Source organism: Neomonachus schauinslandi, chromosome 5, assembly GCF_002201575.2.
Source record: "Neomonachus schauinslandi chromosome 5, ASM220157v2, whole genome shotgun sequence".
Taxonomy (NCBI): Eukaryota; Metazoa; Chordata; class Mammalia; order Carnivora; family Phocidae; genus Neomonachus; species Neomonachus schauinslandi.
Window position 1 is genome coordinate 25,802,221 of NC_058407.1, and position 22,046 is coordinate 25,824,266.

General features: G+C 39.7%; 1 protein-coding gene across 1 annotated transcript in view; it reads left to right on the top strand.

Annotated features, from left to right (window-relative positions):
* Positions 1–12,461, top strand: part of NDUFA12 (NADH:ubiquinone oxidoreductase subunit A12) — a 28,579-nt gene extending 16,118 nt beyond the window's left edge. The window contains exon 4 of the mRNA XM_021687528.1: positions 12,172–12,461. Within this exon, the coding sequence (XP_021543203.1) occupies positions 12,172–12,352 (181 nt within the window). The 3' untranslated portion in view covers positions 12,353–12,461. The remainder of the gene's footprint in view (positions 1–12,171) is intronic.
* Positions 12,462–22,046: the final 9,585 nt, after the last annotated feature.

The window sequence follows — 22,046 nt, forward strand, 5'->3', positions numbered from 1 at the left end:
CTTAAAAAAAAAGTGTCAGGTGTTTTTCATAGAATCAGGGAATTTCTTTAATAAACTTCTGTAGTTCACATAACGTTCCCTAATCTTGTGGGAACATTAGAAATCTTCTGAGGGGGAGAAAAAAGAGAAATCTTGTGGGAAAATGAGTTCATTTTATTTATCTCATTGCAAGGCCTTCATTTCTTTGACTGTCAGAAGCCAGGAAGGCTGGTAGGGCTACCAGTAGATACAAGGGGTGTGTGCTGGTGCGAATGTCCGAATGGGCAGTAGAGCTACATGCACCCTGAAAATAAAAAATAGTGCCTAGAACCTGGCACAGTAATCAGCTTACAAATCATTTCTTCAAAAAATCTTTATTAATAAAGTGTCAGGCACTGATGGATTTATACATTCACAGTGATAAGCAAAATATATGATCCTCGCTATCTTGGAGTTTATAGTAACTCAATGAATACTAGCTGGTAGACTGATACTGTACTCTAACTTAGTGTCTTTTATCTTCCTTTTTACAGTACCTTCATTCTCTTAGCGAAGTTCTATTCTCTTATAGAATCAGCAGTGAGATTTTAATTTCTTTTTCAGTTTATATTAGCTTAACTCGACTGAACAGAATACTCAAAGTATTTCAGTAGATTACAAATACTGTTTTATACCACTTCTGATTGTCCTTAATTTTATCTTTGTTTTAAATGAGCTAATTGCTGCCATCTACATAGTAATGCATAAAAGTCTTTATTTTCATTTTTATGGAAGTTAGCTTTTGCATAGAATTAGTGACCAATAAACCAAGTAAGTAACTAGTATCTACATGAAATTTGACAAGACAAAAGGTTGAGAGTAAATTGGTGGAAAGTTTGGGCTCTTTTATGCATAATAATATAAAATTACTGTTTCTACTTATATCAGGAGAAACAAAGATGCTTTTTTGTGGTTTGAAGTGTTATACCCTGAAATCCTTTAAATCAAGTTAAAACCAACAAATAGGGCTTGCCTAGATTTTGCTCTACCGTGTATATACTTTTTTCCCACTTGGTGGCACCTTATGTTCATTTCTACACTAAGTAACGTCTTTTCTCCCTCAGTATAGTACAGCCAGTATCTCCTTGTATGTTGTTTTTCTTACTAAGATTAATGGTTAAATTACTGAACTAATACATAAATCCATTCTTTTAAAAATAATAGCATATGTTGAAAATCTCCCTTTTTTAACAGAAAATAATTTTGGTCTTGAAGATTTTTTCCAGGGCCATGGTGAAATTAAATGTTTTGCTCTTGTGAGAATTCCTTTTCCTTGTGGTCAGCTTTTTTTCAGTTAGCATCTGATGTTGTAGATGCCTTTGTAGAAAAGCAGGTTGCGAGTTGGGATTGCTCGGGGGTGGTAGGAGTCAAGGATGCTTCAGAGGTTTTGAGCTTGAGAGGTTGGGTAGATGGTAGTACCATTCATTGAGATGGGAATACTGGGAGAAGGGTAGGATGGGGAGTGGAGGATTGCAATCGGAAGCCTTTTTTGGATGTAGTAGGAAGTTGAGATACCTGTCAGAGAATAAATATGTCAAGTGAACAGCCAGTATATAAATCTGGAGTTTAGGACAGAGGTCAAGCTAGCAAAGACGAATGAGAAGTAGCTAGCAACGTAGGAAGGCGAGAGAATAGCATTTCAACAAAACAGGCTAGCCGTATGGATTGTTGCTGAGAGATTACATAGGATAAGGATAGAGAAGTGTCATTTGACTTGGCAATATGAACTTCATTGAATCTAAATGGAATTTGTTCTTAGGAATATGAGAGATCATGGGGCACCTGGGTGGGTCAGTTGGTTGAGTGTCTGACTCTTAATTTTGGCTCAGGTCATGGTCTCAGGGTGTGGGATGGAGCCCCTGGCTCCACACAAGTCTGCTTGAGGATTATCTCCCTCTCCGTCTGCCCCTCCCACTGCCTGCATGCGCCTCTCTCTCTCTCTCTCTCTCTCTCCCTCTCGTCTCGCAAATTAATTAATTAATTTAAAAAAAAAGGATGTGAGAGATCAGGGACGCCTGATCTGGGTTGCTCAGTTGGTTGAGCGTCTGACTCTTGATCTCCACTTGGGTCTTGATCTTAGGGTTGTGGGTTCAAGCCCCGTGTTGGGCTCCACACTGGGCATGGAACCTACTTAAAAAAATGTGAGAGGGACGCCTGGGTGGCTCAGTCGGTTAAGCATCTGCCTTCGGCTCAGGTCATGATCCCAGGAGCCCCACACTGGGCTCCCTGCTCAGTGGGGAGTCTGCTTCTCCCTCTGCCTTTGCTGTTCCCCCTGCTTGTGCTCTCTCCCTCTCTCTCAAATAAATAAATTAAAAAAAAATCTTATAAAAAAATGTGAGAGATCAGAAAAGTTGAAAGAATCTGGCAGGGAGCAGGGATAATCTATATAGCCCCCTAAGAGACAACCACTGTCAACATTTGGCTTATTTCCTTTAGTCCTTTTAAATAATTTTTTATGTAGTAGTTCATAATCATACAAGGGTTTTTTTTACCTCTTAGTATTATAAGTAATTTTCCATGTTATTAAAACAGTACAATCACTGTTCATTTTTTTCTAATTATAAAAATGTACAATTATTATAGAAAACCTGGAAAATTCAGAAATATATGAGGTAGAAACAAAAATTCTAATTCCTTGGGCACTTATGTGGCTTAGTTGGTTAAGCGTCTGCCTTCAACTCAGGGCATGATCCCAGGATCGTGGGATTGACATTGGGCTCCCTCCTTAGCGGGGAGTCTGCTTCTTTTCCCTCCACCCTTCCCCCCCTGCTCGTGCTCTCTCTCTCTCTCAAATAAATAAATAAAATCTTAAAAAAAAACAAAACTAATTCCTTGGCCCAGAAACAAGCACTGTAAATATTTCATTCATTGATTGAATGAATATTTGAGGGTCTACTTTTGAATAGGGAAGGAATATTTTGAGAGGATCACAGTGTGGAGAACAGATTGTAATTTATTAATCATACCCTCTTTAGAAGAAGGTTTGTGATTATAAATAACTATACATAGATATGTGTATGTTATATATATCTTTATTACATATAATATTTTGTTTGATACCCCCTCTTCTCACTTAATAAGTCACAGACTTTCCCCCATTTCACTAAATATTCTACTTGTCAGTTTGAGGTTTTTAGTGTCTGAAAGACTTTTGGTGTATAAAGGATTAATGGAAATTTGGGTTTAATATTAATATGCTGTTTAGTACAGCTGCAATTTTTATATCACAATTCTTTTTTACTTTTTGTTTTAGTTCCAGTTGGTTAACATGCAGTGTTATATTAGTTTCAGGTGTATAATATAGTGCTTCAACACTGCATACATCACCTGGTGCTCATCACAAGTGCACTCCTTAATCCCCATCACCTGTTGTGCCCATCCCCCCCCACACCTCCCTCTGGGGGAGAACAATCATCAGATTGTTCTCTATTAAGAGTTAACAGCTGCAGGAACCAGGCTCAGTCGGTTAAATGTCTGCCTTTGGATCAGATCATGATCCCAGAGTCCTGGGATCGAGTCCTGCATCGGGCTTCTTCCTCAGCGGGGAGATTGCTTCCCCACTGCCTGCTTCTCCCCCTGTTTGTGTGTGTGCTCTCTCTCTCTCTCTCGCTAACAAATACATAAATAAAATCTAAAAAAAAGAATTACAGCTGCAATTTTTAAAACCTAGTTGTTCTTAAGCCTTGAGGTCCAGTTTATAAATAGGATAACAAGATTAGTAGATTGAACATTTTTGCATAAAAATAAAGAATAACTGTTTTCTCTTGTTTGATGAATGTCTGATAAATTCTAATGGAAAGGATTAAAATCTCCTGAACAATTGTCTCCATTTGCAAGTTTAGTTAATTACATTCCTTTCAACATTTTAGGTCACATTTATAAATGTAGTATTTTTTTTTTCAATATCTTCAAATGTCCAATGTAGATAGATGAACAGACCTATCAAGCAGAATGTTTCTAAGCTCTTGGATGACTCATGTTTAGCCAAGCCAGAAACTTAAGGGTCATCCTCACAAGTCTTCGTGATGTCCGGTCTATCAGCAGGTTCTTTGTGCTTAATTTCCGAGTAGGTCCCACATCTGATCATGACCTCTATCACTATTACTGTGGTCCAAGTCACAGTTCTCTTTCCTGAAACAACTTCTTTTTTTTTTTTAACTATTTGTTTGTTTGTTTGTTTGTATATTGAGAGAGAGAATATATACCCTGAGATCATGACCTGAGCCAAAACCTTATCCTTTAATCTTGTTTGCAGAGTTTTAAGACAGACATTTCAGTTTCTGTGTAATAGAATTACACCTTTTTTTTTCTTTATGGCTCTTTGCTTTTAATGTTAATCTTAGAAATGGTGCTTCACATTCTATAAATATCACTATATCTTATGAATATATTCACTCACATTTTATCTGAGCATTATTAATCTGTCTGGAATCTATTTTGATATATGGTTTAGGAAATCTAACTGTTTTTTTCCCCAACAAAATTAATCATCCTAGCATAATTTGTTGAGAAATATTTGGTTTCCCCAATAATTTGATATGCCAGGCTTATCTTATATATACTTTAGTCTGTTTGGGGAATTTTTTTCTAGTATTATTGTACTTTTTTTTTTTTTAACTAGTTTTTATACCAGTCTAATGTTTGGGACTTTAAGGTCTGGTAATGTCAGCCTTTCCTGATTGTTGTGAGTTTTCAAAATTTTCTTGGGTAGACTTTCAGCTGATCCTTAGAATTATAATTGTCAAACCCTGTTAGGACTTTGATTCATGTTGCATTTAATTAAAAATAACAGTTACTGAGCCAGCGAGATTTGAATTGTCTTTTTTTGTTGTTGTTGTTTTAATCAGAGAGAGAGAGAGAACACAAGCAGGGGGAGCGGCAGGCAGAGGGAGAAGCAGGCTCCCCAGTGAGCAAGGAGCCCGATGCGGAACTCGATCCCAGGACCTTAGTATCATGACCTGAGCTGAAGGCAGCCGTCCAACCCCAACCGACTGAGCCACCCAGGCGTCCCTGAGTTGATTGTCTTGTAATGAACTTTTTTTTTAAGATTTTATTTATTTATTTGACAGAGAGAGACACAGCTAGAGAGGGAACACAAGCAGGGGGAGTGGGAGAGGGAGAAGCAGGCTTCCTGCGGAACAGGGAGCCTGATGCGGGGTCCGATCCCAGGACCTTGGGACCACGACCCGAGCCGAAGGCAGATGCCCAATGACTGAGCCACCCAGGCGCCCCTATAATTTAAGTTTCTTGACCAAAAGGTTCTTTTCATTCATTGGGAAGTTGTGTCCAAGCCTTAGCGTTGTAGCATATGTGCTGTGGTATCTTGGGAAAGTCATTTCAATTCTGTTTGCTCAGTTTTAAAATAGGAAGTACCTACGCTAGTATTAAATAAGTGACTGAATGTTGTGTGTGGGTATGTTTCATAAACTAAAGTGGGAAAGAGTAATCATTTTAGTGTGGTGTATATTTTACCTCAAAAAACAATCACATTTTTCTTTAGTCTTTCATATACTTTTTAAAAATAATTTTTATTTATTTTTTAAGTAACCTCTCCACCCAACATGGGGCTTGAGCTGACAACCCCGAGATAAAGAGTTGTATGCTCCACCGACTAAGTCAGCCACATGCCCCTCATATCCATTTTTTGAAAAACTGAAAAAAAATCTTTGGAATTTCTATGCCTAGTGATGTTAAGTGAAAACATCTGAGGGGCGCCTGGGTGACTCAGTCGGTTAAGTGTCTGCCTTTGGCTCAGGCCATGATCCCAGGGGCCTGGGATCGAGCCCCACATCGGGCTCCCTGCTCAGCAGAGAGTCTGCTTCTGCCTTTCTCTCTCCCCCTGCTCATGCTCACTCTCTCTCTCTCAAATAAATAAATAAAATCTTAAAAAAAAAAACAGAAAACATCTGAAACATGATTCAGAAAACATCTGAAACATGAACATTATGGTCAGAAGCCAGCCTTGATTCCCAAAATTAATAATGTATATGATCCAAGGAGAAGAAAGATTCAAAACTGCCTAGATTTTTGTTACTGTTATTTGCTGTTATTTAGTAAGATTTTATTTCTGGGAATTTTCTGAAAGGGAAAATTAAACTTTCTTTGTTATTAATAACATTTTTTTAATTAAGTGAATCTTGATTTGAAAAATACTACTTTAAAATTATAATGCTCTTTCTATTTGAAATAGGAGCAATTGTAGCTCTAATTAAATAACAGTAGCTAAACCAAAAAGAGATAAATCAAAAATCACTCTAAAGAAGAAAACACGTACAGATGTGCCATGGTTGTAGGTGTTCAGGACCTGGCTGCTGTGAGCTGAGACAGACCTGCAGGTGACTCCAGATCGTGGGCCTCAGAGCATGACCCTCCTTCCTGGAAGGACTGATGGTCCAAGGGATCCCCTGACACTTCTGGGCCTCTGTGGGCTGCAGGTGGAGCAACAAGAGTAAAAGGACCACTTGGGGAAGGGTGGAAGTTGGACTTCACGCTGGCCAACTGTTGGCCTGTTGTGATCATTTTCTTTTCTTAGCTTCTTGAGTTTTCTGTCCGTCAATACAACTGCCATACAGCTTTCTTGGGCTCTTTTCTCATGGAAGAGGATCTCCTCTCTATAGTAGGAAATGTTTTTCTCCAGTTCTTTGCCCATGCGTTTCACCATCTTCTTGGAGAGGTTGTGAATCTGATATGTGGAGTTCATGTTTCTACACAGGTTGGGAAGTTTCTTCTTTATTTCTAAGCAGTGTGTTTCCTCCTCAGATAATTTTCCCTGAAGTTGCATGACATGTTCTTAATGTAATTTGGAGCTTCAGCTGCTGAATCTCACTTTCAAGCTGTGAATTTTCAACTGCAAAGATGCTTCCTCAGTTTGGAGGCTTGTTTGTCCTGTAAGCTCTTCATTAGTTTGCTTTTCTTCCCACAATTTTCTGGTTATTTCTGGATTTTCCTCTTCAGAACTTTGAAAGGATCCATTGAAGTCAGCATCATCAGTGATACGCTTCAGATCAACTTCTGTTCGATAGACAAGGTCATTGCCATTTTCTGCTTCATTCTTGTGCTCAGTTTCCCAGTTCACGTGATCCAAGTGTGATCTCTAAGGAGATAAGGCAAGGGGATGGTCCTTAGCAGGTTTTCAGCCATTGATACCAATTGGCTGACTTTATCTTTCGATTCCTGTTCCATTCATGCATTCAACTGCTCCAGCCCTTTCTTCTCCTTTTCCTGGACTGTGCTTCTATCTAACAGTTTCTTGGTGGAGTAGTTCTGGACTTTCTGGGAAATGAGTATTTTCATTCAAATCATCCATTAGTTTCTTCTGAAGCTGTTCTCCATCCACTGGTGCCTTTTTAAAAAGATCTTATTTATTTATTTGACAGAGCAAGCATGAGCAGAGGGAGAAGCAGAAAGGGAGGGAGTAGGAGAGGGAAAGAATCTCAAGCAGACTCTGCTAAGTGCTGAGCCCAGCATGGGGCTTGATCCCAGGACCCTGAGATCATAACCTAAGCCAAAGGCAGACACTTAACCAACTGGGCCACCCAGGTGCCCCAAAGATTTTTATTTTTATTTATTTTTAATTGAAGCATAGCTGACATATAATATTACATTAGTTTCAGGTGTGCAACATAGTGACTTGACATATACATTATGAAATGCTCAGCACACCCATGTGATCATACAAGGTTATTACATTCTTATTGATTATATTCCCTATGCTGTATTTTTACATCCCTGTGACTTACTTTATAACTAGAAGTATGTACCTCTTAATCCCCTTCACCTGTTTCACCCATTTTCCCCACTTCCTCCCCATTGGCAACCACAAGTTTGTTCTCTGTATGTATATATAAGTCTTGTTTCTGTTTTGTTTTTTTGTTTGTTTTTGGATTCCACACATAAGTGAAATTATATGGTACTTGTCTTTCTCTGACTTATTTCCCTTAGCATAATACATTCTAGATTCATCCATGTTGTTACAAATGGCAAGATGTCATTCCTTTTTTTATGGTTGAGTAATATTCCATTGTTTATTGTTTATATATAGCATGTCTTTATCCATTCATTTATTGATGGATGCTTAGGTTCCTTCCATATCTTGGCTATTGTAAGTAATGTGGCAAGGCAAATAGTTGTATATGTCTTTTTGATTAGTGTTTTTGTTTTCATTGGGCAAATACCCAGAAGTGGTATTAGTGGATGATATGGTATTTTTTTTTTTAAGATTTTATTTATTTATTTGAGAGAGAGCACCAGCACCAGGGGTGGGGGGAGAGAACACGGGGAGAGGGAGAAGCAAGCTCCCTGCTGAGCAGGGAGCCCAATGCGGGCTTCGATCCCAGGACCCCAAAATCAGGACCTGAGTCGAAGGCAGACGCTTAACTGACTGAGCCACCCAGGTGCCCTTGATATGGTATTTCTGTTTTTAATTTTTCAAGGAACCTCCATACTGTTTTCTATAGTGACTTCACAAATTTACATTCCCACCAACAGTTGCAACAAGAGTTCTCTTTTCTCCACATCCTTGCCAACACTTATTATTTCTTGTCTTTTTGATACTAGCCATTCTAACAGATGTGAGATGATACTTCATTGTGGTTTTGATTTGCATTTCCTTGGTGATTAATGATGTTGAGCACCTTTTCATGTGTCTGCTGACCATCTATATATGTCTTTGACGAAATGTGTATTCAGGCCTTCTTCCTGTTTTTTAATCAGATTGTTGTGTGTTGAGTTGTATGAATTCTTTGTACATCTGGGATATTTTTTTTTAAATTTTATTATGTTATGTTAGTCACCATACAATACATCATTAGTTTTTGATGTAGTGATCCACGATCCATTGTTTTCGTATAACCCCCAGGGCTCCATGCAGTACGTGCCCTCCTTAATACCCATCACCGGGCCAACCAATCCCCCCTCCCATATATCTGGGATATTAATACCAATCTTAAAAACTTTTCATTTGCAGTGATTTTTTTTTTAAGATTTTATTTATCTATTTGTCAGAGAGAGAACACAAGCAGGGGGAGCAACAGGCCGAGGGAAAAGCAGGCTCCCGCTGAGCAAGGAGCCCGATGCGGGACTCGATCCCAGAACCCTGGGATCATGACCTGAGCCAAAGGCAAATGCCCAACCTACTGAGCCACCTAGGCATCCATCTCATTTGTAGTGATTTTTAAAAATTCATTTTGTGTGGCATATGTTTTAATTTTTTTAAGATTTTATTTATTTATTTGTCAGAGAGAGAGCAAGAACAAGCAGGGGGAGCAGCAGGCAGAGGGAGAAGCAGGCTCCCCGCTGAGCAAGGAGCCCGATGTGGGGCTCAATCCCAGGACTCTGGGATCATGACCTGAGCCGAAGGCAGACATTGAACCGACTGAGCCACCCAGGCATCCCATATATTTTAATTTCTTAAATTTCTTTTTAGGCTATTTTATTCTTCACAAATAAATCCCTCCATTTTGCACTTTGAATGGCAGACAACCTCACACTGAGAGACTATTAAAGTGAAGTATATTTTCAAAGAAGGGGAGTGTCTTCCTTCCCTGTTCCTTGGCATACTCTTCCTCTTAAACAACTGAAAATAGGATCAACCACTGATGGGATTTATGTCCATTTGAGTTATGTTGTAATTGTGATTTAATACCTTTGTTTTCAGTTATTTCGACACACTTCAATGTATCTGAATACTGGGTTTTTTCTAAAATGTAATATATTTTCATTATTTCCTAAAATGTAATGTATTTTCTTTATAAATATTGATCTCTTTTGAATTTATAACATTTTCCCTTTCTGTCAGTTTTCTTACTTGTATTCTCACTGACTTTACCATCAAGTGTAAGCAGTTTTATATTTTGTCCTTTAGGATCATAATGGTGGTATAAAATTGAAGTGGGTTTAGTGCCAGCTACAACATAGTTTTCTAGACAAGGCCATTAGGCCATTGGCGTCTTTAATTTATTGGAATAAAAATGACCCCGCTGAGTGTGCTTGGCTGGCCCATTTGGTGGAGCATGGGACTCTTGATCTCAGGGTTGTAAGTTTGAGCCCCACCTTGGGTGTAGAGATTACTTAAAAGATAAAAAAATTAAAAAAAAAATTTTTATGACCCAGCTGAAAATCTGTTTTGCCAAAGCTCTTTGGTGTGGAAACCTAGAAGGTATGATATACTTAGCCTTTATTTAATAACAACAACAGAGGGTTACATCAGCCTACCAGATTATAAACATTTTCTTGTTTCTTATAGCTCTTCATACTGCCATCATGAGAATAAATTATTGCTTATTTATTCCTTACTCTTGCCTGTGGCCTTGCTGGATAAACATTTTCAGATTTTATGTATCATGGTAAAAAATATTTTTAGTTTTTTTTTTAAGATTTTATTTATTTATTTGACAGAAAGATAGAGAGAACAAGTAGGCAGAGAGGCAGGCAGAGGGAGAGGGAGAAGCAGGCTCCCCGCTGAGCAGGGAGCCAGATGCGGGGCTCGATCCCAGGACCCTGGGATCATGACGTGAGCCGAAGGCAGCCGCTTAACCGACTGAACCACCCAGGCGCCCTATTTTTAGTTTTCTTGAGCATTTTGTTTCTCCATGAGATCTTCAGTCCCTCAGTTAAGTAACTGAACAGGCGTATATAAGATTTAGACTCTGATTCCTTAAATATCATTTTAACCTTCAAGAGTCTTTACAGCAATTATTCGAATAAATTTTTCTATTATTTTATTCAAGTAAATTAGTTGCTTAAGCTGCCTCAACAGGGTAAAAGTTAAATATTTCTAGTGTGCCTTAAAGCTTACATAAAGCCCCTTGAGAAGTATCAGCCTTGGTTTTGATAACTAATCCCTCCTTTGAGTGGCTAGTGGAGCCTGTCTCACCGCCATCATCTTGGAGGTTCAGAGTTCCTGTTCATAGTCGCTGTTTATTGGTCCAGGTCACTTTCACTAATCCCATTTCCGCTGGAGGGTATAAGAGAGACGCCAGCCCAGTGTGTACAGATGTCTTCATTCTTTATTATGGTAGCAGGTCATGATACATCTTTAGACAAAATACAGCAACAGTAATAATAATTTATCATCTCTCTTCTTGGTTTTGTCCAATTACCTAGCTATGTCTATCAATTACTGCTCGTAAATATTCTTAAACTTAAATGGCATCATAAACTTCTCATTAGCTGTAGTCTTAGTTATTTTACTGAAACCTCCTCCATTTGCCCTTTTCTCTATAGCTGGGAAGTCCCCCCCCCCTTTTTTTTTTCTTGGAGCCACATTTCTCTGCTTGTTCCCTCCCCCCACGCCCTTTTCCCATGACATCATCCTGTCTTGTGAGCGAGCTCCCAGCCTTGGGGGATCTGGAATGAATGCTCTCTCCTTCCTGTCCCATATAAACTCAGCGTGGCTTCCTGCTCAGTTCTCCTCTTTGTCCAGTGGACTTTATGCCTTCTTTCTCTGCCATGAGCAGCAGCATCATTGGCCTCTTCCCTTTCTTCTCCATGTACCCAGCTTCCTTTGAAATTAACTTGTTTTTTTACAAAACACTCAAAACTGAAATACCTGTGAACTTTAGGCTGTGATTTAATGTTCTTAATATAACAAATTGTATGTTCTTTAACATTCGGTCATGAGCTTGAATTTAAGATGCTAGCAGAGACCTCTTTTTTAGCAGGAGCCTTGTTGAGTTTTAAGCTAGAGCTTCATCACCAGAGCTGCCTGAGCATACTGAGACTCCAGAGCAGCCTCTTGCATCTATCAGCAATACTGTATGCATCAGTTCTGAAATATCTTCTTACATCTACAAGTAGGATATATATTTTAATCAATAGTAGCATGAGTTAATTGGCAGCATTTTTGTTGTAGAGACACATAAAATAATGTATATCTTAAAATTGCTAGTGTCCTCGAGATACGGTAACAATAAAAGCAATAGCTAACATTGTTGAGTACCTAGTGTGCACAGGAATTTTTCTAGGTGCACTTAATCCTTATTCCATCCTTCAGAAGTCAGGATGCTCAGATGAAAAAGCCAAGGCATAGCAGTTGAGCTTGTAAGTGAGGGAGATTTGAGCTCAAGCCACAGAATAGCCCCAGAGCTGCCCACTTAGCCCTCCTCCCACCACACTACCCTGCCTCTTGTAACTGTCTTTCTTTTCCTCTTTAAGGCATCGTTGGCTTCACTGTATGACCGATGATCCTCCAACAACAAAACCACCTACTGCTCGTAAATTCATCTGGACAAATCATAAGTTCAATGTGAGTGGCACTCCAGAACAATATGTACCTTATTCTACCACTAGAAAGAAGATTCAAGAGTGGGTCCCACCTTCAACACCTTACAAGTAAAGATACTGGAAAACAGTTTGAACATGTGAAATATGGGGCTCTTCATGCAATTGCACTTTCACTGCTTACTATTCACTTGATTAAAATTGTTTGATTAAGCAATGTCTTTTGTGCCTTTTTGCCCTACCTTTATCGTTCATGAACTGCAAAATAGAAGCTGACAAACATGGGTCATCGAAGTAGACTTCTATTGGGGTGGTGCCTGGTTTACAGTGCCCCCCCCCCCCTGCCGCTGTGGTCACGTCTGTGCTTCCTGACCTGCCCTCACACAGTTGATCAAGAGGGGAAGACCTAAAGCTGAACTGAGCCAACAGATTTTCTCACGGGAATCTGCAGCACAACTGGAGGGACACAGAGGCTAAGAGTTACCAGAGCTGGACGGCTTTCATGGTAGCTCTCTAAGGAGGAGGTTATCAGACATTTCCTATTTCCTGAATTTCGGCTCTTTCCGTTTATTTGTACCTGTGAACTATCCCAGGATCCATTCCAATATATTCTTATTTCCTTAAGCTAATTAGGGTCATTGATTTTCTGTTGTTGTTGTGTTGTTGTTGTTGCTTGCAAACAAAAGAACTTTAATATCCAGATTGGTTCCAGAGAATGGATTGTAGGCAAAAGACCTTCAGGGAAATGTGGGTTCTCCGGAACTGGTTGTATCTGGGTGGGATGAAAGGTAATGCAACATACCTCTGTATTCTGGATGGAAAGCTAGCAGCTTCAGTGATCAGACAGCCTATCAGGCCACATTGCCTTTAGTCACCAGTTTCCATGAGCTCCTGAGAAGGCGGCCTTTGGATACTGGTTAGCAGCCACCGTAGCACAATTTAACAGTGTTAGGGGAAAAAATGCTGGGATTATGGAACCAGACGGTTGCTTTCAAGAGCACTGGATAACTTACAGGAGAAAATGAACTTCAATTCCCAAATCTCAACTCAAGACATTGTGTAAAACTCAGGGCATTTATATGACTTTGCTAACCTCAGGTTTCTTATATGAAAATTAAGAGATAGAACTGACTGTTGGTTTAAGGGACATCTGGAAGAAGCTAGAATATCATTGACTACACATTAGGGTTACCTGGGGTGTTTGTTTGTTTTTAATAAAGAGGTCCAAGTTACTGAATCAGCATCTCTGAGAGTAGGCTCCCAGCACCAGTATTTTTTAAAGCTCCCCACTCTGTTCCCCACCTGATGAATTCATTTGCAGCCAAGGTTGTGAACTATTGAGCTAAAGAAATCAATACACCATTCTTCTGAAACATTCTCAGATCGTAAGACACAAAAGTTTGCTCACAGCCTCACTGCTGAGTCTCCCTTACTTAGCTGGATCGAGTTAAATTCGGTGCCCTCAGGAGATACTGTATGCATTGTGCTATGTTGGGACAGTTTGCTGATTGATTAACGAAGAGCAGAACCAAGCACTAAAAGCTGGCCTGTGCTCTGTCCATCTGCCACTTCACTAACTTTTCTGTCAGGGCCCCCAAATTGCTTTCTAATGCCATTAGGAATAGATCAGACTTGTGAGCAATTAGAAGTTCTGTCCAGGCTGCTATACTTTCTGGGTCAGATATGCTGGAGGTTCACTGTTAAAAGAAAATGTGTGTCATCCTTATGGGGAGGGAGAAGGTCGAAATACACTTGCAGCTGCTAGTGAGTATTGTTCAACATCTATAAGCCAGGCTTATGGTTCAGCATTCTCAGTTAATTAGCCAACAACTCTCCACAAGAGCGAAGGGACGGATTGGTAGCAGCAGGGTATGGGAAGAGGGTGGCCTAAAGGCACAGAGTGGGGGAAAATCTGCTCCCACAAACTAGAAGTGCCTTCATGGCAAGCTCTCCTACCACCTAAGAAGTGATATAGTTCTACTGGAAATGGTCAACTTCGAGTAGGTGGATCAGATCATACATGGTGTCCCATTGTCTCCAACGTGCAGAGCAAATGGAAGTTGTTTCTCAAAGGGAAAACAGTAATCTTTCTGAAGGGGGTCATGGCCTTGCTCCAAAATCCTGTGGGCTTCCATTGTGACTCTTGTGGAGAGACTTGTTTCTGACTTCAGTAAGTCTCCCGATCATCCAGATACCGTGAGAGCTGAACAGCTCTGCTGTTCATAATGAGGTAAACCAGTACTGATCAGATTTCATAATGTTGCAGCAGGTGAGATAGGAACTGAAATTGAATAGCAGTGGCCCTGAACAGCAAATTCTGAAGTTTCAGAAAGCAAAAGCCTTCGTGGGGAATAACACCAAAGCATGCAAATAGTTATGAATAGGAAACTGAAAAAGGTTCATTGAGCAATTTTTAAGAGAGACAAGAAAAAATACACTAGTCGCCATGATGTTGCGCTGCGTGTCCAAAAAGACCCGTTATTATTTGAAGGGTTTATAGTCACGTGTGTGATCAGCTTGCAAAGACCTTGAGGCCTGCTTCTCTGCTTTAAATCATGCTCCTCCACATGGAGAAACCCCATCTATAATATCCTCCTCGAAACCAAGTTAATTCATACTCTGGTGCCAAGTGTCCCTGAGTATGAAATGTGGTTGCATCGTGAGTGCACAGTAATCCAGCCACATTTGTCAGCTCTGGCTCGAGGAAGGTGACGTGTGAGACTTAAGCAGACAATGGAATTACACAAGTGGACTTGTCACGGTAGATTGTTTAACAAACCCACTGGGATAGAACTGGCCTCTGAAAAGTTGTTTCCCAGGCTGACGTCTGGGGTTGATCCAGCCTCCCTGTCCCAGAGCGAGGGGGATACCAAGTGCCGCTGTGCTGTGCATTTCATCTACGTGCATACAGCGTAAACGGTGTCCCCTGCGTTGCACAATACGTTAGTTCTGGGTTACCAGGATGTGTCAGAGAGACGATCCAGTTCCTGGAAAGCATATGTCTAGACATCTGCTGTTTGTGCTTGCCCAGCATTGCTTTTCCTTTCTTCTGTCAGAGAATCCCGATTTCTCTCGGGAAGTGAAGCCGAGACAGGGAACAAGACAGATTTCTGATGACGGTGTGGAGCACCTGGCTCCAGAGGTGCCTGAAGCTAGAACTCACACAGACTTTTCAGTTCTGGGAACCAATACATTTCCCTAATGTTTTTTCCTGAAGCTAGATTGACTTAGGGTTCTTTCCCTTGCAACTGAATGTCCTCACTGATCTAACATCCTTATGACTTGATTGTTTCTCTATAGTAATGAAATTCGTTATTGGTATGCACTATCTTTCTTATTAGATATGGCCCTGATTGGGATGCTTGGGTGGCTCAGTCGGTTAAGCATCTGCCTTTGGCTCAGGTCATGATCCCAGGGTCCTGGAATTGAGTCCCACATCGGGCTCTCTGCTCCCCGGGAAGCCTGCTTCTCCCGCTCCCTTTGCTTGTGCTCTCTCTCTCTGTCAAATAAATAAAATCTTTAAAAAAAAGATATATATAGCCCTGATTATGAATTTTCTGATTCATAAATGTGGGCATATGATGGACCAGTGGTGTCAGGATTTATTACCATCAACTAATAAATAGCTATATTTAAAATTTTTTAAGTTTGTGCTGAGGTGGATACATACATTCTATGAAGCCTCTGCATATGCATTTGAGGATATGTCCAGGTCTCTAAAATTCCTGCAAGTGATGGATGATTCCAGTTGGAGAGGCCTGTGGATTTGCAGATTCAGTGGCATGTTGCCTGGTATTGGAACTTTGAGCTGCAATAAAATTGCTAAAAAATGGTCAATCATTGTTATATCACTAAATAAGACTAAGCATCAACCCCACAATTTTAGGTGATTTATAATACTCTTTTCAAAGCAATAGAAGGAGGATGAAAAATTACATGCCAGAAAAAATCTGCATCCTAATTTGAAATTTAAATTAAGTTTCCACAAAAAATTATTTTCTCATTTATGAAAAGCTATCTGTTTCAGGTAGGATTAATTTGTAATGTTAATGTTCAAAAATTACTCATAGAAGAAGCAGGTGGCTATAGAAAGGCCATCCACACACAATATATATATATATATCACAAGTATCATCCAATCAAATAGAGCAATATTCAATGAAGGCTAAGAGAGGATGCCCATGGGGTGGGTGTTGGTCATTAGAATTCGGGAGGCATCTGTATTTTGAAAGAGAATATACAATGTTAAAACATAATTTTGCATTGGTAAAATGAATGAAACAATCCATCGTATTATTTTCATGATACAAACTGTAAGTAACAACTCAGCAAAACTCTTGGCTGTTCGGACATGTGAGTTAAAGAAAAAAGTATTGAGAATTGGGATCGACTGCTAATAGCGGTTTCTTTCTGAGGTGATGGAAATGTTCTAGAATCAGATCGTGATGATGGTTGCACAACACTGAATATACTAAGAACTACTAACTTAAACACTACAGAATGGTGTCTTCTATGCCACGTGATTTTTATCTCAATTTTTAGAAAGGGTTTAAGAAACTTAGTTTTAATAGATTATTGACAGTAATCCTGTATCTTCAGCACATAAAAAAGTGACATTTACCCTACTATCGATCTTCTTAAAGTCTACTCTGTCTCCTGGGCAAGCACCATATGATTATTCCATCTTTTGGCAATTGGGCTTAACATAGTTTGAGTTGAGTCTTCTGCAAATTCCATTATCTGAAAGCAAGTGCAATGTGGCTTTGAGGGCAGATAAAGTATGGAGTAAAGTTCTGGGAGGCGAGTGGAAAGGAAGGGAGGGAGGAGAAGGTAGGTGAGGATGTCAAATTCCTAAGCATTCTAAGACCACACAGAAGTTAGACAGCTGTTAGGGAGGGCTGGATTCTGATCTTACTAGGATGTCCTGATACTAGATTTTGATACCTCTGGCTCACAGAGAATCTCAGGAAGCTTTGGCCAAAGAGAAAACCAATCTAAAAGTGCCATCAATAAGACATTTAATAATACACATATTAAAGAATCTGTAGTTAGACTTCAGTAAATAGTAGTTTCTAAGTTCAGTGGCTCAATACCATTATCAAGGACTCTGGTTTTTCCCATCTCTCCACTCTCCCATCCTCAATATGGTGATTTATTCTCTTAATTTGGCTCCTTCCATAGTCCTAAAATGGTTACCACAGTTCTAGGCATCACATGCAGATCACAACATCCAGAGCCAGGAATAGGGGGATGCCCCTGTCTTATATCCTTTCTGAGAGGACAAAAATCCTACCAGAAACTTCCAGAAGTCCCTTGGCCAGAACTGCATCTCTTGCCCATGTCAAAGCCAGTCATTTGACAAGGATCATAAGATGACCAAGTCTGATTTATTTATCAACAGTCATCTCCAGAGGGCCAGACAAGGACTCAGTCTTGTTGAAAGACACAAAAGGCAAAGTTAAGGTTCTGTTAGCAGAGGCTGGAGGAAAACTCTTGACTAGCATTAATGATATCTGTCATGGAGAATCCTAATCTGAGCTTGGTGATGCCAACTGATTCTAGTGGTGTCATGATCAATATTCCCCAGTGGAGAAAAATGGCCTTGTCTGCTGGAAAAAATACAATCCTACTGAGACTTTGTCCAAAAATGTAAAGCTCTTTTGATAAACCTCTTTGTATTTTGATATGTACTTATATGCGACCTCAGATGAGCTCCTTCACTTAGGTAGGCTTTACCAGAGAATCTCAAAAAAGGCTGTTGCATTTGGAGACAGCTTGCCCTGCAGGTTGACCTGGATTTTTCGGTTGGAGAATTGAGATGGCCATTAATATTTGTCATATAACTATGTTTGCTTCAGCTCCCTTGTTGTCCTCACACTGTAAATTAAAACCCTTAACTTATTTTCCATTGTTGAAGAGAGCTACGATCTTCTCATATTTTCCCTCATTGTCCCTCAGAGCATACTTTCTCCCTGACTTTTGACTGAGCAATGGCTGCCTTGCCTTCATTTCTTGTTAGTGTGTTTGCTCATTGAGTTTGATGTCGAGATTTCTTTTAGGGTCCAGAATTAGCCACTCATTTTGCACACTGCAAGTGTGTCTACTCTGGTTTTGGAGAACATTTTGGAATCTAAGAAAGTAACTTCTTTGACCAACTTTATAGCATATTCATACAATTTATGAGTCAATGATTATTTCAGATCATTCGATTGTTGGATTCCTATTTTATTAACAAACGCCCTGCGCAATTTTGTTCTTCTCTCCAGCAGTGCTTAGTCAGGGAAGCAATGTGACAGATTGGAAAGGTAATTGTTTCTAGAGTGGACCTAAGGCCACCCTATAGGTTATTGGCCATGTAGCTTGGAACAAACTTCTAGGAATTCAGTTTCCTCATCTAGAGCATATTGATAATAAAACCCTCCTCACGGAGTTGTCAGGCAAAACATCTGATATATGGTAGTCATTACTATTATTATCATACCTTAATTTTTTTGGTAATTTTCATTTTATTTGTTTTTAAACCGCTTTATTGAGGTATGATTGACGTGTAAAAAGCTGTACATATTTATTGTATACAACTCGATGAACTTGGCAATAAGTATACACCCAAGAAACCATCATCATCTTCAAGGCCAAAAACATATCCATCACTTCCCAGCTCTTTATTATTATTAAATTTTTTGAGATAATAATGCTTAATATAAGATCTACTTTCATAACAAATGTTAAGTATGCAATATAACATTGTTAGCTGTAGGCTCTGTGCTATATACTGGATCTCCAGAGGACATACCTTAATTATTTTTATAGGCTCATAGGCAAAAGATCCCAAAACCTAACAAAAATTTTAGAATATGGGCACCTGGGTGGCTCAGTCTGTTAAGCGTTTGCCTTCAGCTCAGGTCATGATCCCGGAGTCCTGGGATCAAGTCCCACATCGGACTTCCTGCTCAATGGGGAGTCTGCTTCTCCCTCTGCCCCTCACCCCTCTCTCATGTCTCTCTCACTCTCTCTTTCTCTCAAATAAATAAATAAAATCTTTTTAAAAAATTTTAGAATAATGATAATTTAGTTTACTGATTTATAGTTCTTAAAAGCATGATCAATTTTAGGCCTTTTTACCATTATTTATTGTAAATAAATAGAATCAAATAAATACTAGTTCAACTAAACCTTATAATAGGTGTCAATATAGGTCACTATATAGTACACTTACTATGATGAACACTAAGTAATGTATAGAATTATTGAATCACTATATTGTCTACCTGAAATTAATATCACACTGTGTTAACTATGCCGGAATTAAAATTAAAAACTTAATAAAAAACATAGGTCACTATACAAGAATGACTTAGAGATATTTTTAAAAGTTATTTTATGGGGCACCTGGGTGGCTCAGTCGGTTAAGCATCTGACTCTTGATTTTGGCTCAGGTGATGATCTCAGGGCCATGAGATCAAGCCCAGTGTTGGGCTCTAAGCTCAGCATGGAGTCTGCTTGAGATGCTCTCTCCCTCTGCCTCTGCCCCTCCCCACACACCCGCCCACTCCCCACCCCTGCTTGCGTGCACGTGCATGTACATACACCCTCCCTCTCTGTCTCAAAATAAATTTTAAAAATCTTTAAAAAATAAAGTTATTTTATGCAATATTTCCTTAAGTTTTAATAAAAACTTAATTTTGAATTATTATTATTATTTTTAAAAGATTTTATTTATTTGAGAGAGTGCGTGGGTCCCGGGAGGAGCAGAGGGAGAGAGAGATGCAGATCCCCCACCGAATGCAGAGCCCCACATGGGGCTCAATCCCAGGACCCTGGGGTCATGACCTCAGCTGAAGCCAGAAACTTAACCAACTGAGCTGCCCAGGCGCCCCTTGAATTATTATTTTACTGATTAAAAGATCCTTAATAAATGTAACATATTTGGAAACAAAGCTAAAAATATTAACTATGATATTAGCTTTTATCTTTATAGTACCTTCCTTTAATTTATGGGAGATTTATTTTATGTTTTCAGTAATGTACAGCTAATGTCCCCCCTCCTATGAGAGCTAATTAAATGATTGAGGAAGATCAAACCAAATCCAAGTACCTTCCAGACAGCTGAGATTCTGTAATGTTTTGCCTTTGCCAAGACAACTTAGGCCAGCTATGGAGAGTAGCAGCTTATGAAAATGACTTTCATCGCTATTTCAATAAATGTGGGGGACATTTGTTCTTTGTCTGCTCAGCACCAGTTTTTTCTCTTTGGAAATAGCATCCCCCTCCTTCAAGGAACGTCTCCTTCCCATCCCAGTCCTGCTAACTAGAGTACCCCACCTCCTATCCTCATACCAAGAGTAAGCATGTGACTGAAGCCTGGCCAATCCTAGGACCATCCTCCTGGCCCCAACTGGTGGCCCACAGATAGACGTGTGACCCACACCAGGCTAACCAAATCCTTCTCTAGGGTTTTTTCTAAGTAAAACTGTAGAGAAAGTGCTCTGTCCGACCAGGGCCACAAAACTACATAGAGCTCTAGGGTTGTAGGTGGCCATGTTTTTAGCCTCAAGAAGAAAGCCATAGGAAAGGTAACACCCATAGAAAAGCAGAGAGAAATATATATACTGTGTATATAATAGAATATTACTCAGCCATAAAAAAGAATGAAATCTTGCGATTTGCAACAACATGGATGGACTGAGAGGGTATTTTGCTAAGTGAAATAAGTCAGACAGAAGGAAGACAAGTATCATATGATTTTACTTAATGTGGAATCTAGAAAACAAACAAACACACAAAATAAAACAGAAAGAGACTCATAGATATAAGAAACAAACTGTTGGCTCCTAAAGGGGGAGGGGTTGGGGGCTGGCAAAATAGGTGAAGGGGATCAAGAGGTATAAACTTTCGTTTATAAAATAAATAAGTCATGGGGATGTGATGTATAGCCTAAGGAATATAGTCAACAATTTGTAATAACTTTGTATGGTGACAGGTGGTAATGACTCATGGTGGGGAATCATTTCATGATGTATAAAAATACTGAATCGAGGAGCACCTAGTCGGCTGAGCATCAGTTTCGGCTCCAGTCATGATATCACCGTTTGTGGGATTGAGCCTCCAGTCGGGCTCCGTGCTCAGTGGAGAGTCTGTTTGGGATTCTCTCTCCCTCTCCCTCTGCCCCGTACTCACTAGCTCTCTCTCTTTCTCTAAAATAAATAAATAAATCTTAAAAAAAAATACTGGATCCCTGATATACACCAGAAGTGTACAGGATATTGTATGTCAGTTATACTTCAATATTTTTTTATACTTCCATTTTTAAAAATTTATAAAAAGAGGGGCACCTGGGTGGCTCAGTTGGTTAAGCGTCTGCCTTTGGCTCAGGTCATGATCCCAGGGTCCTGGGATTGAGCCCCACGTAGGGTTCCCTGCTCGGTGGGGAGTCGGCTTCTCCCCGATTCCCCCTGCTCATGCGCGCTCTCTCTCTCTCTCTCTCCGTGCTCTCTCTTTCTCAAATAAATAAAATCTTTAAAAAAAAAGAGAGAGAAAGAGTCCCGGGTGTGTGAGGTCCATGGTGCCTAGTCCTGGAGAGCCCTGGAGAGCTGCCTGATTCCCGGATGTCTTTCCTTTGATTCTATGACTTCCTCCTTCCCACAAGTCCCCTTTGTGCTCAAGCGAAGTTCAAGGTGAATTTCTTTTATTGGCAGTAAAAACAGCCCTGACAAATGCAATAGGACATTAGTAGTCTTCTGTGGCACTTGGCTAACAATCGGTGCTTTCCAAACTTATAAAGAGGGTTATGGAAGAGAGTAATTTTTACT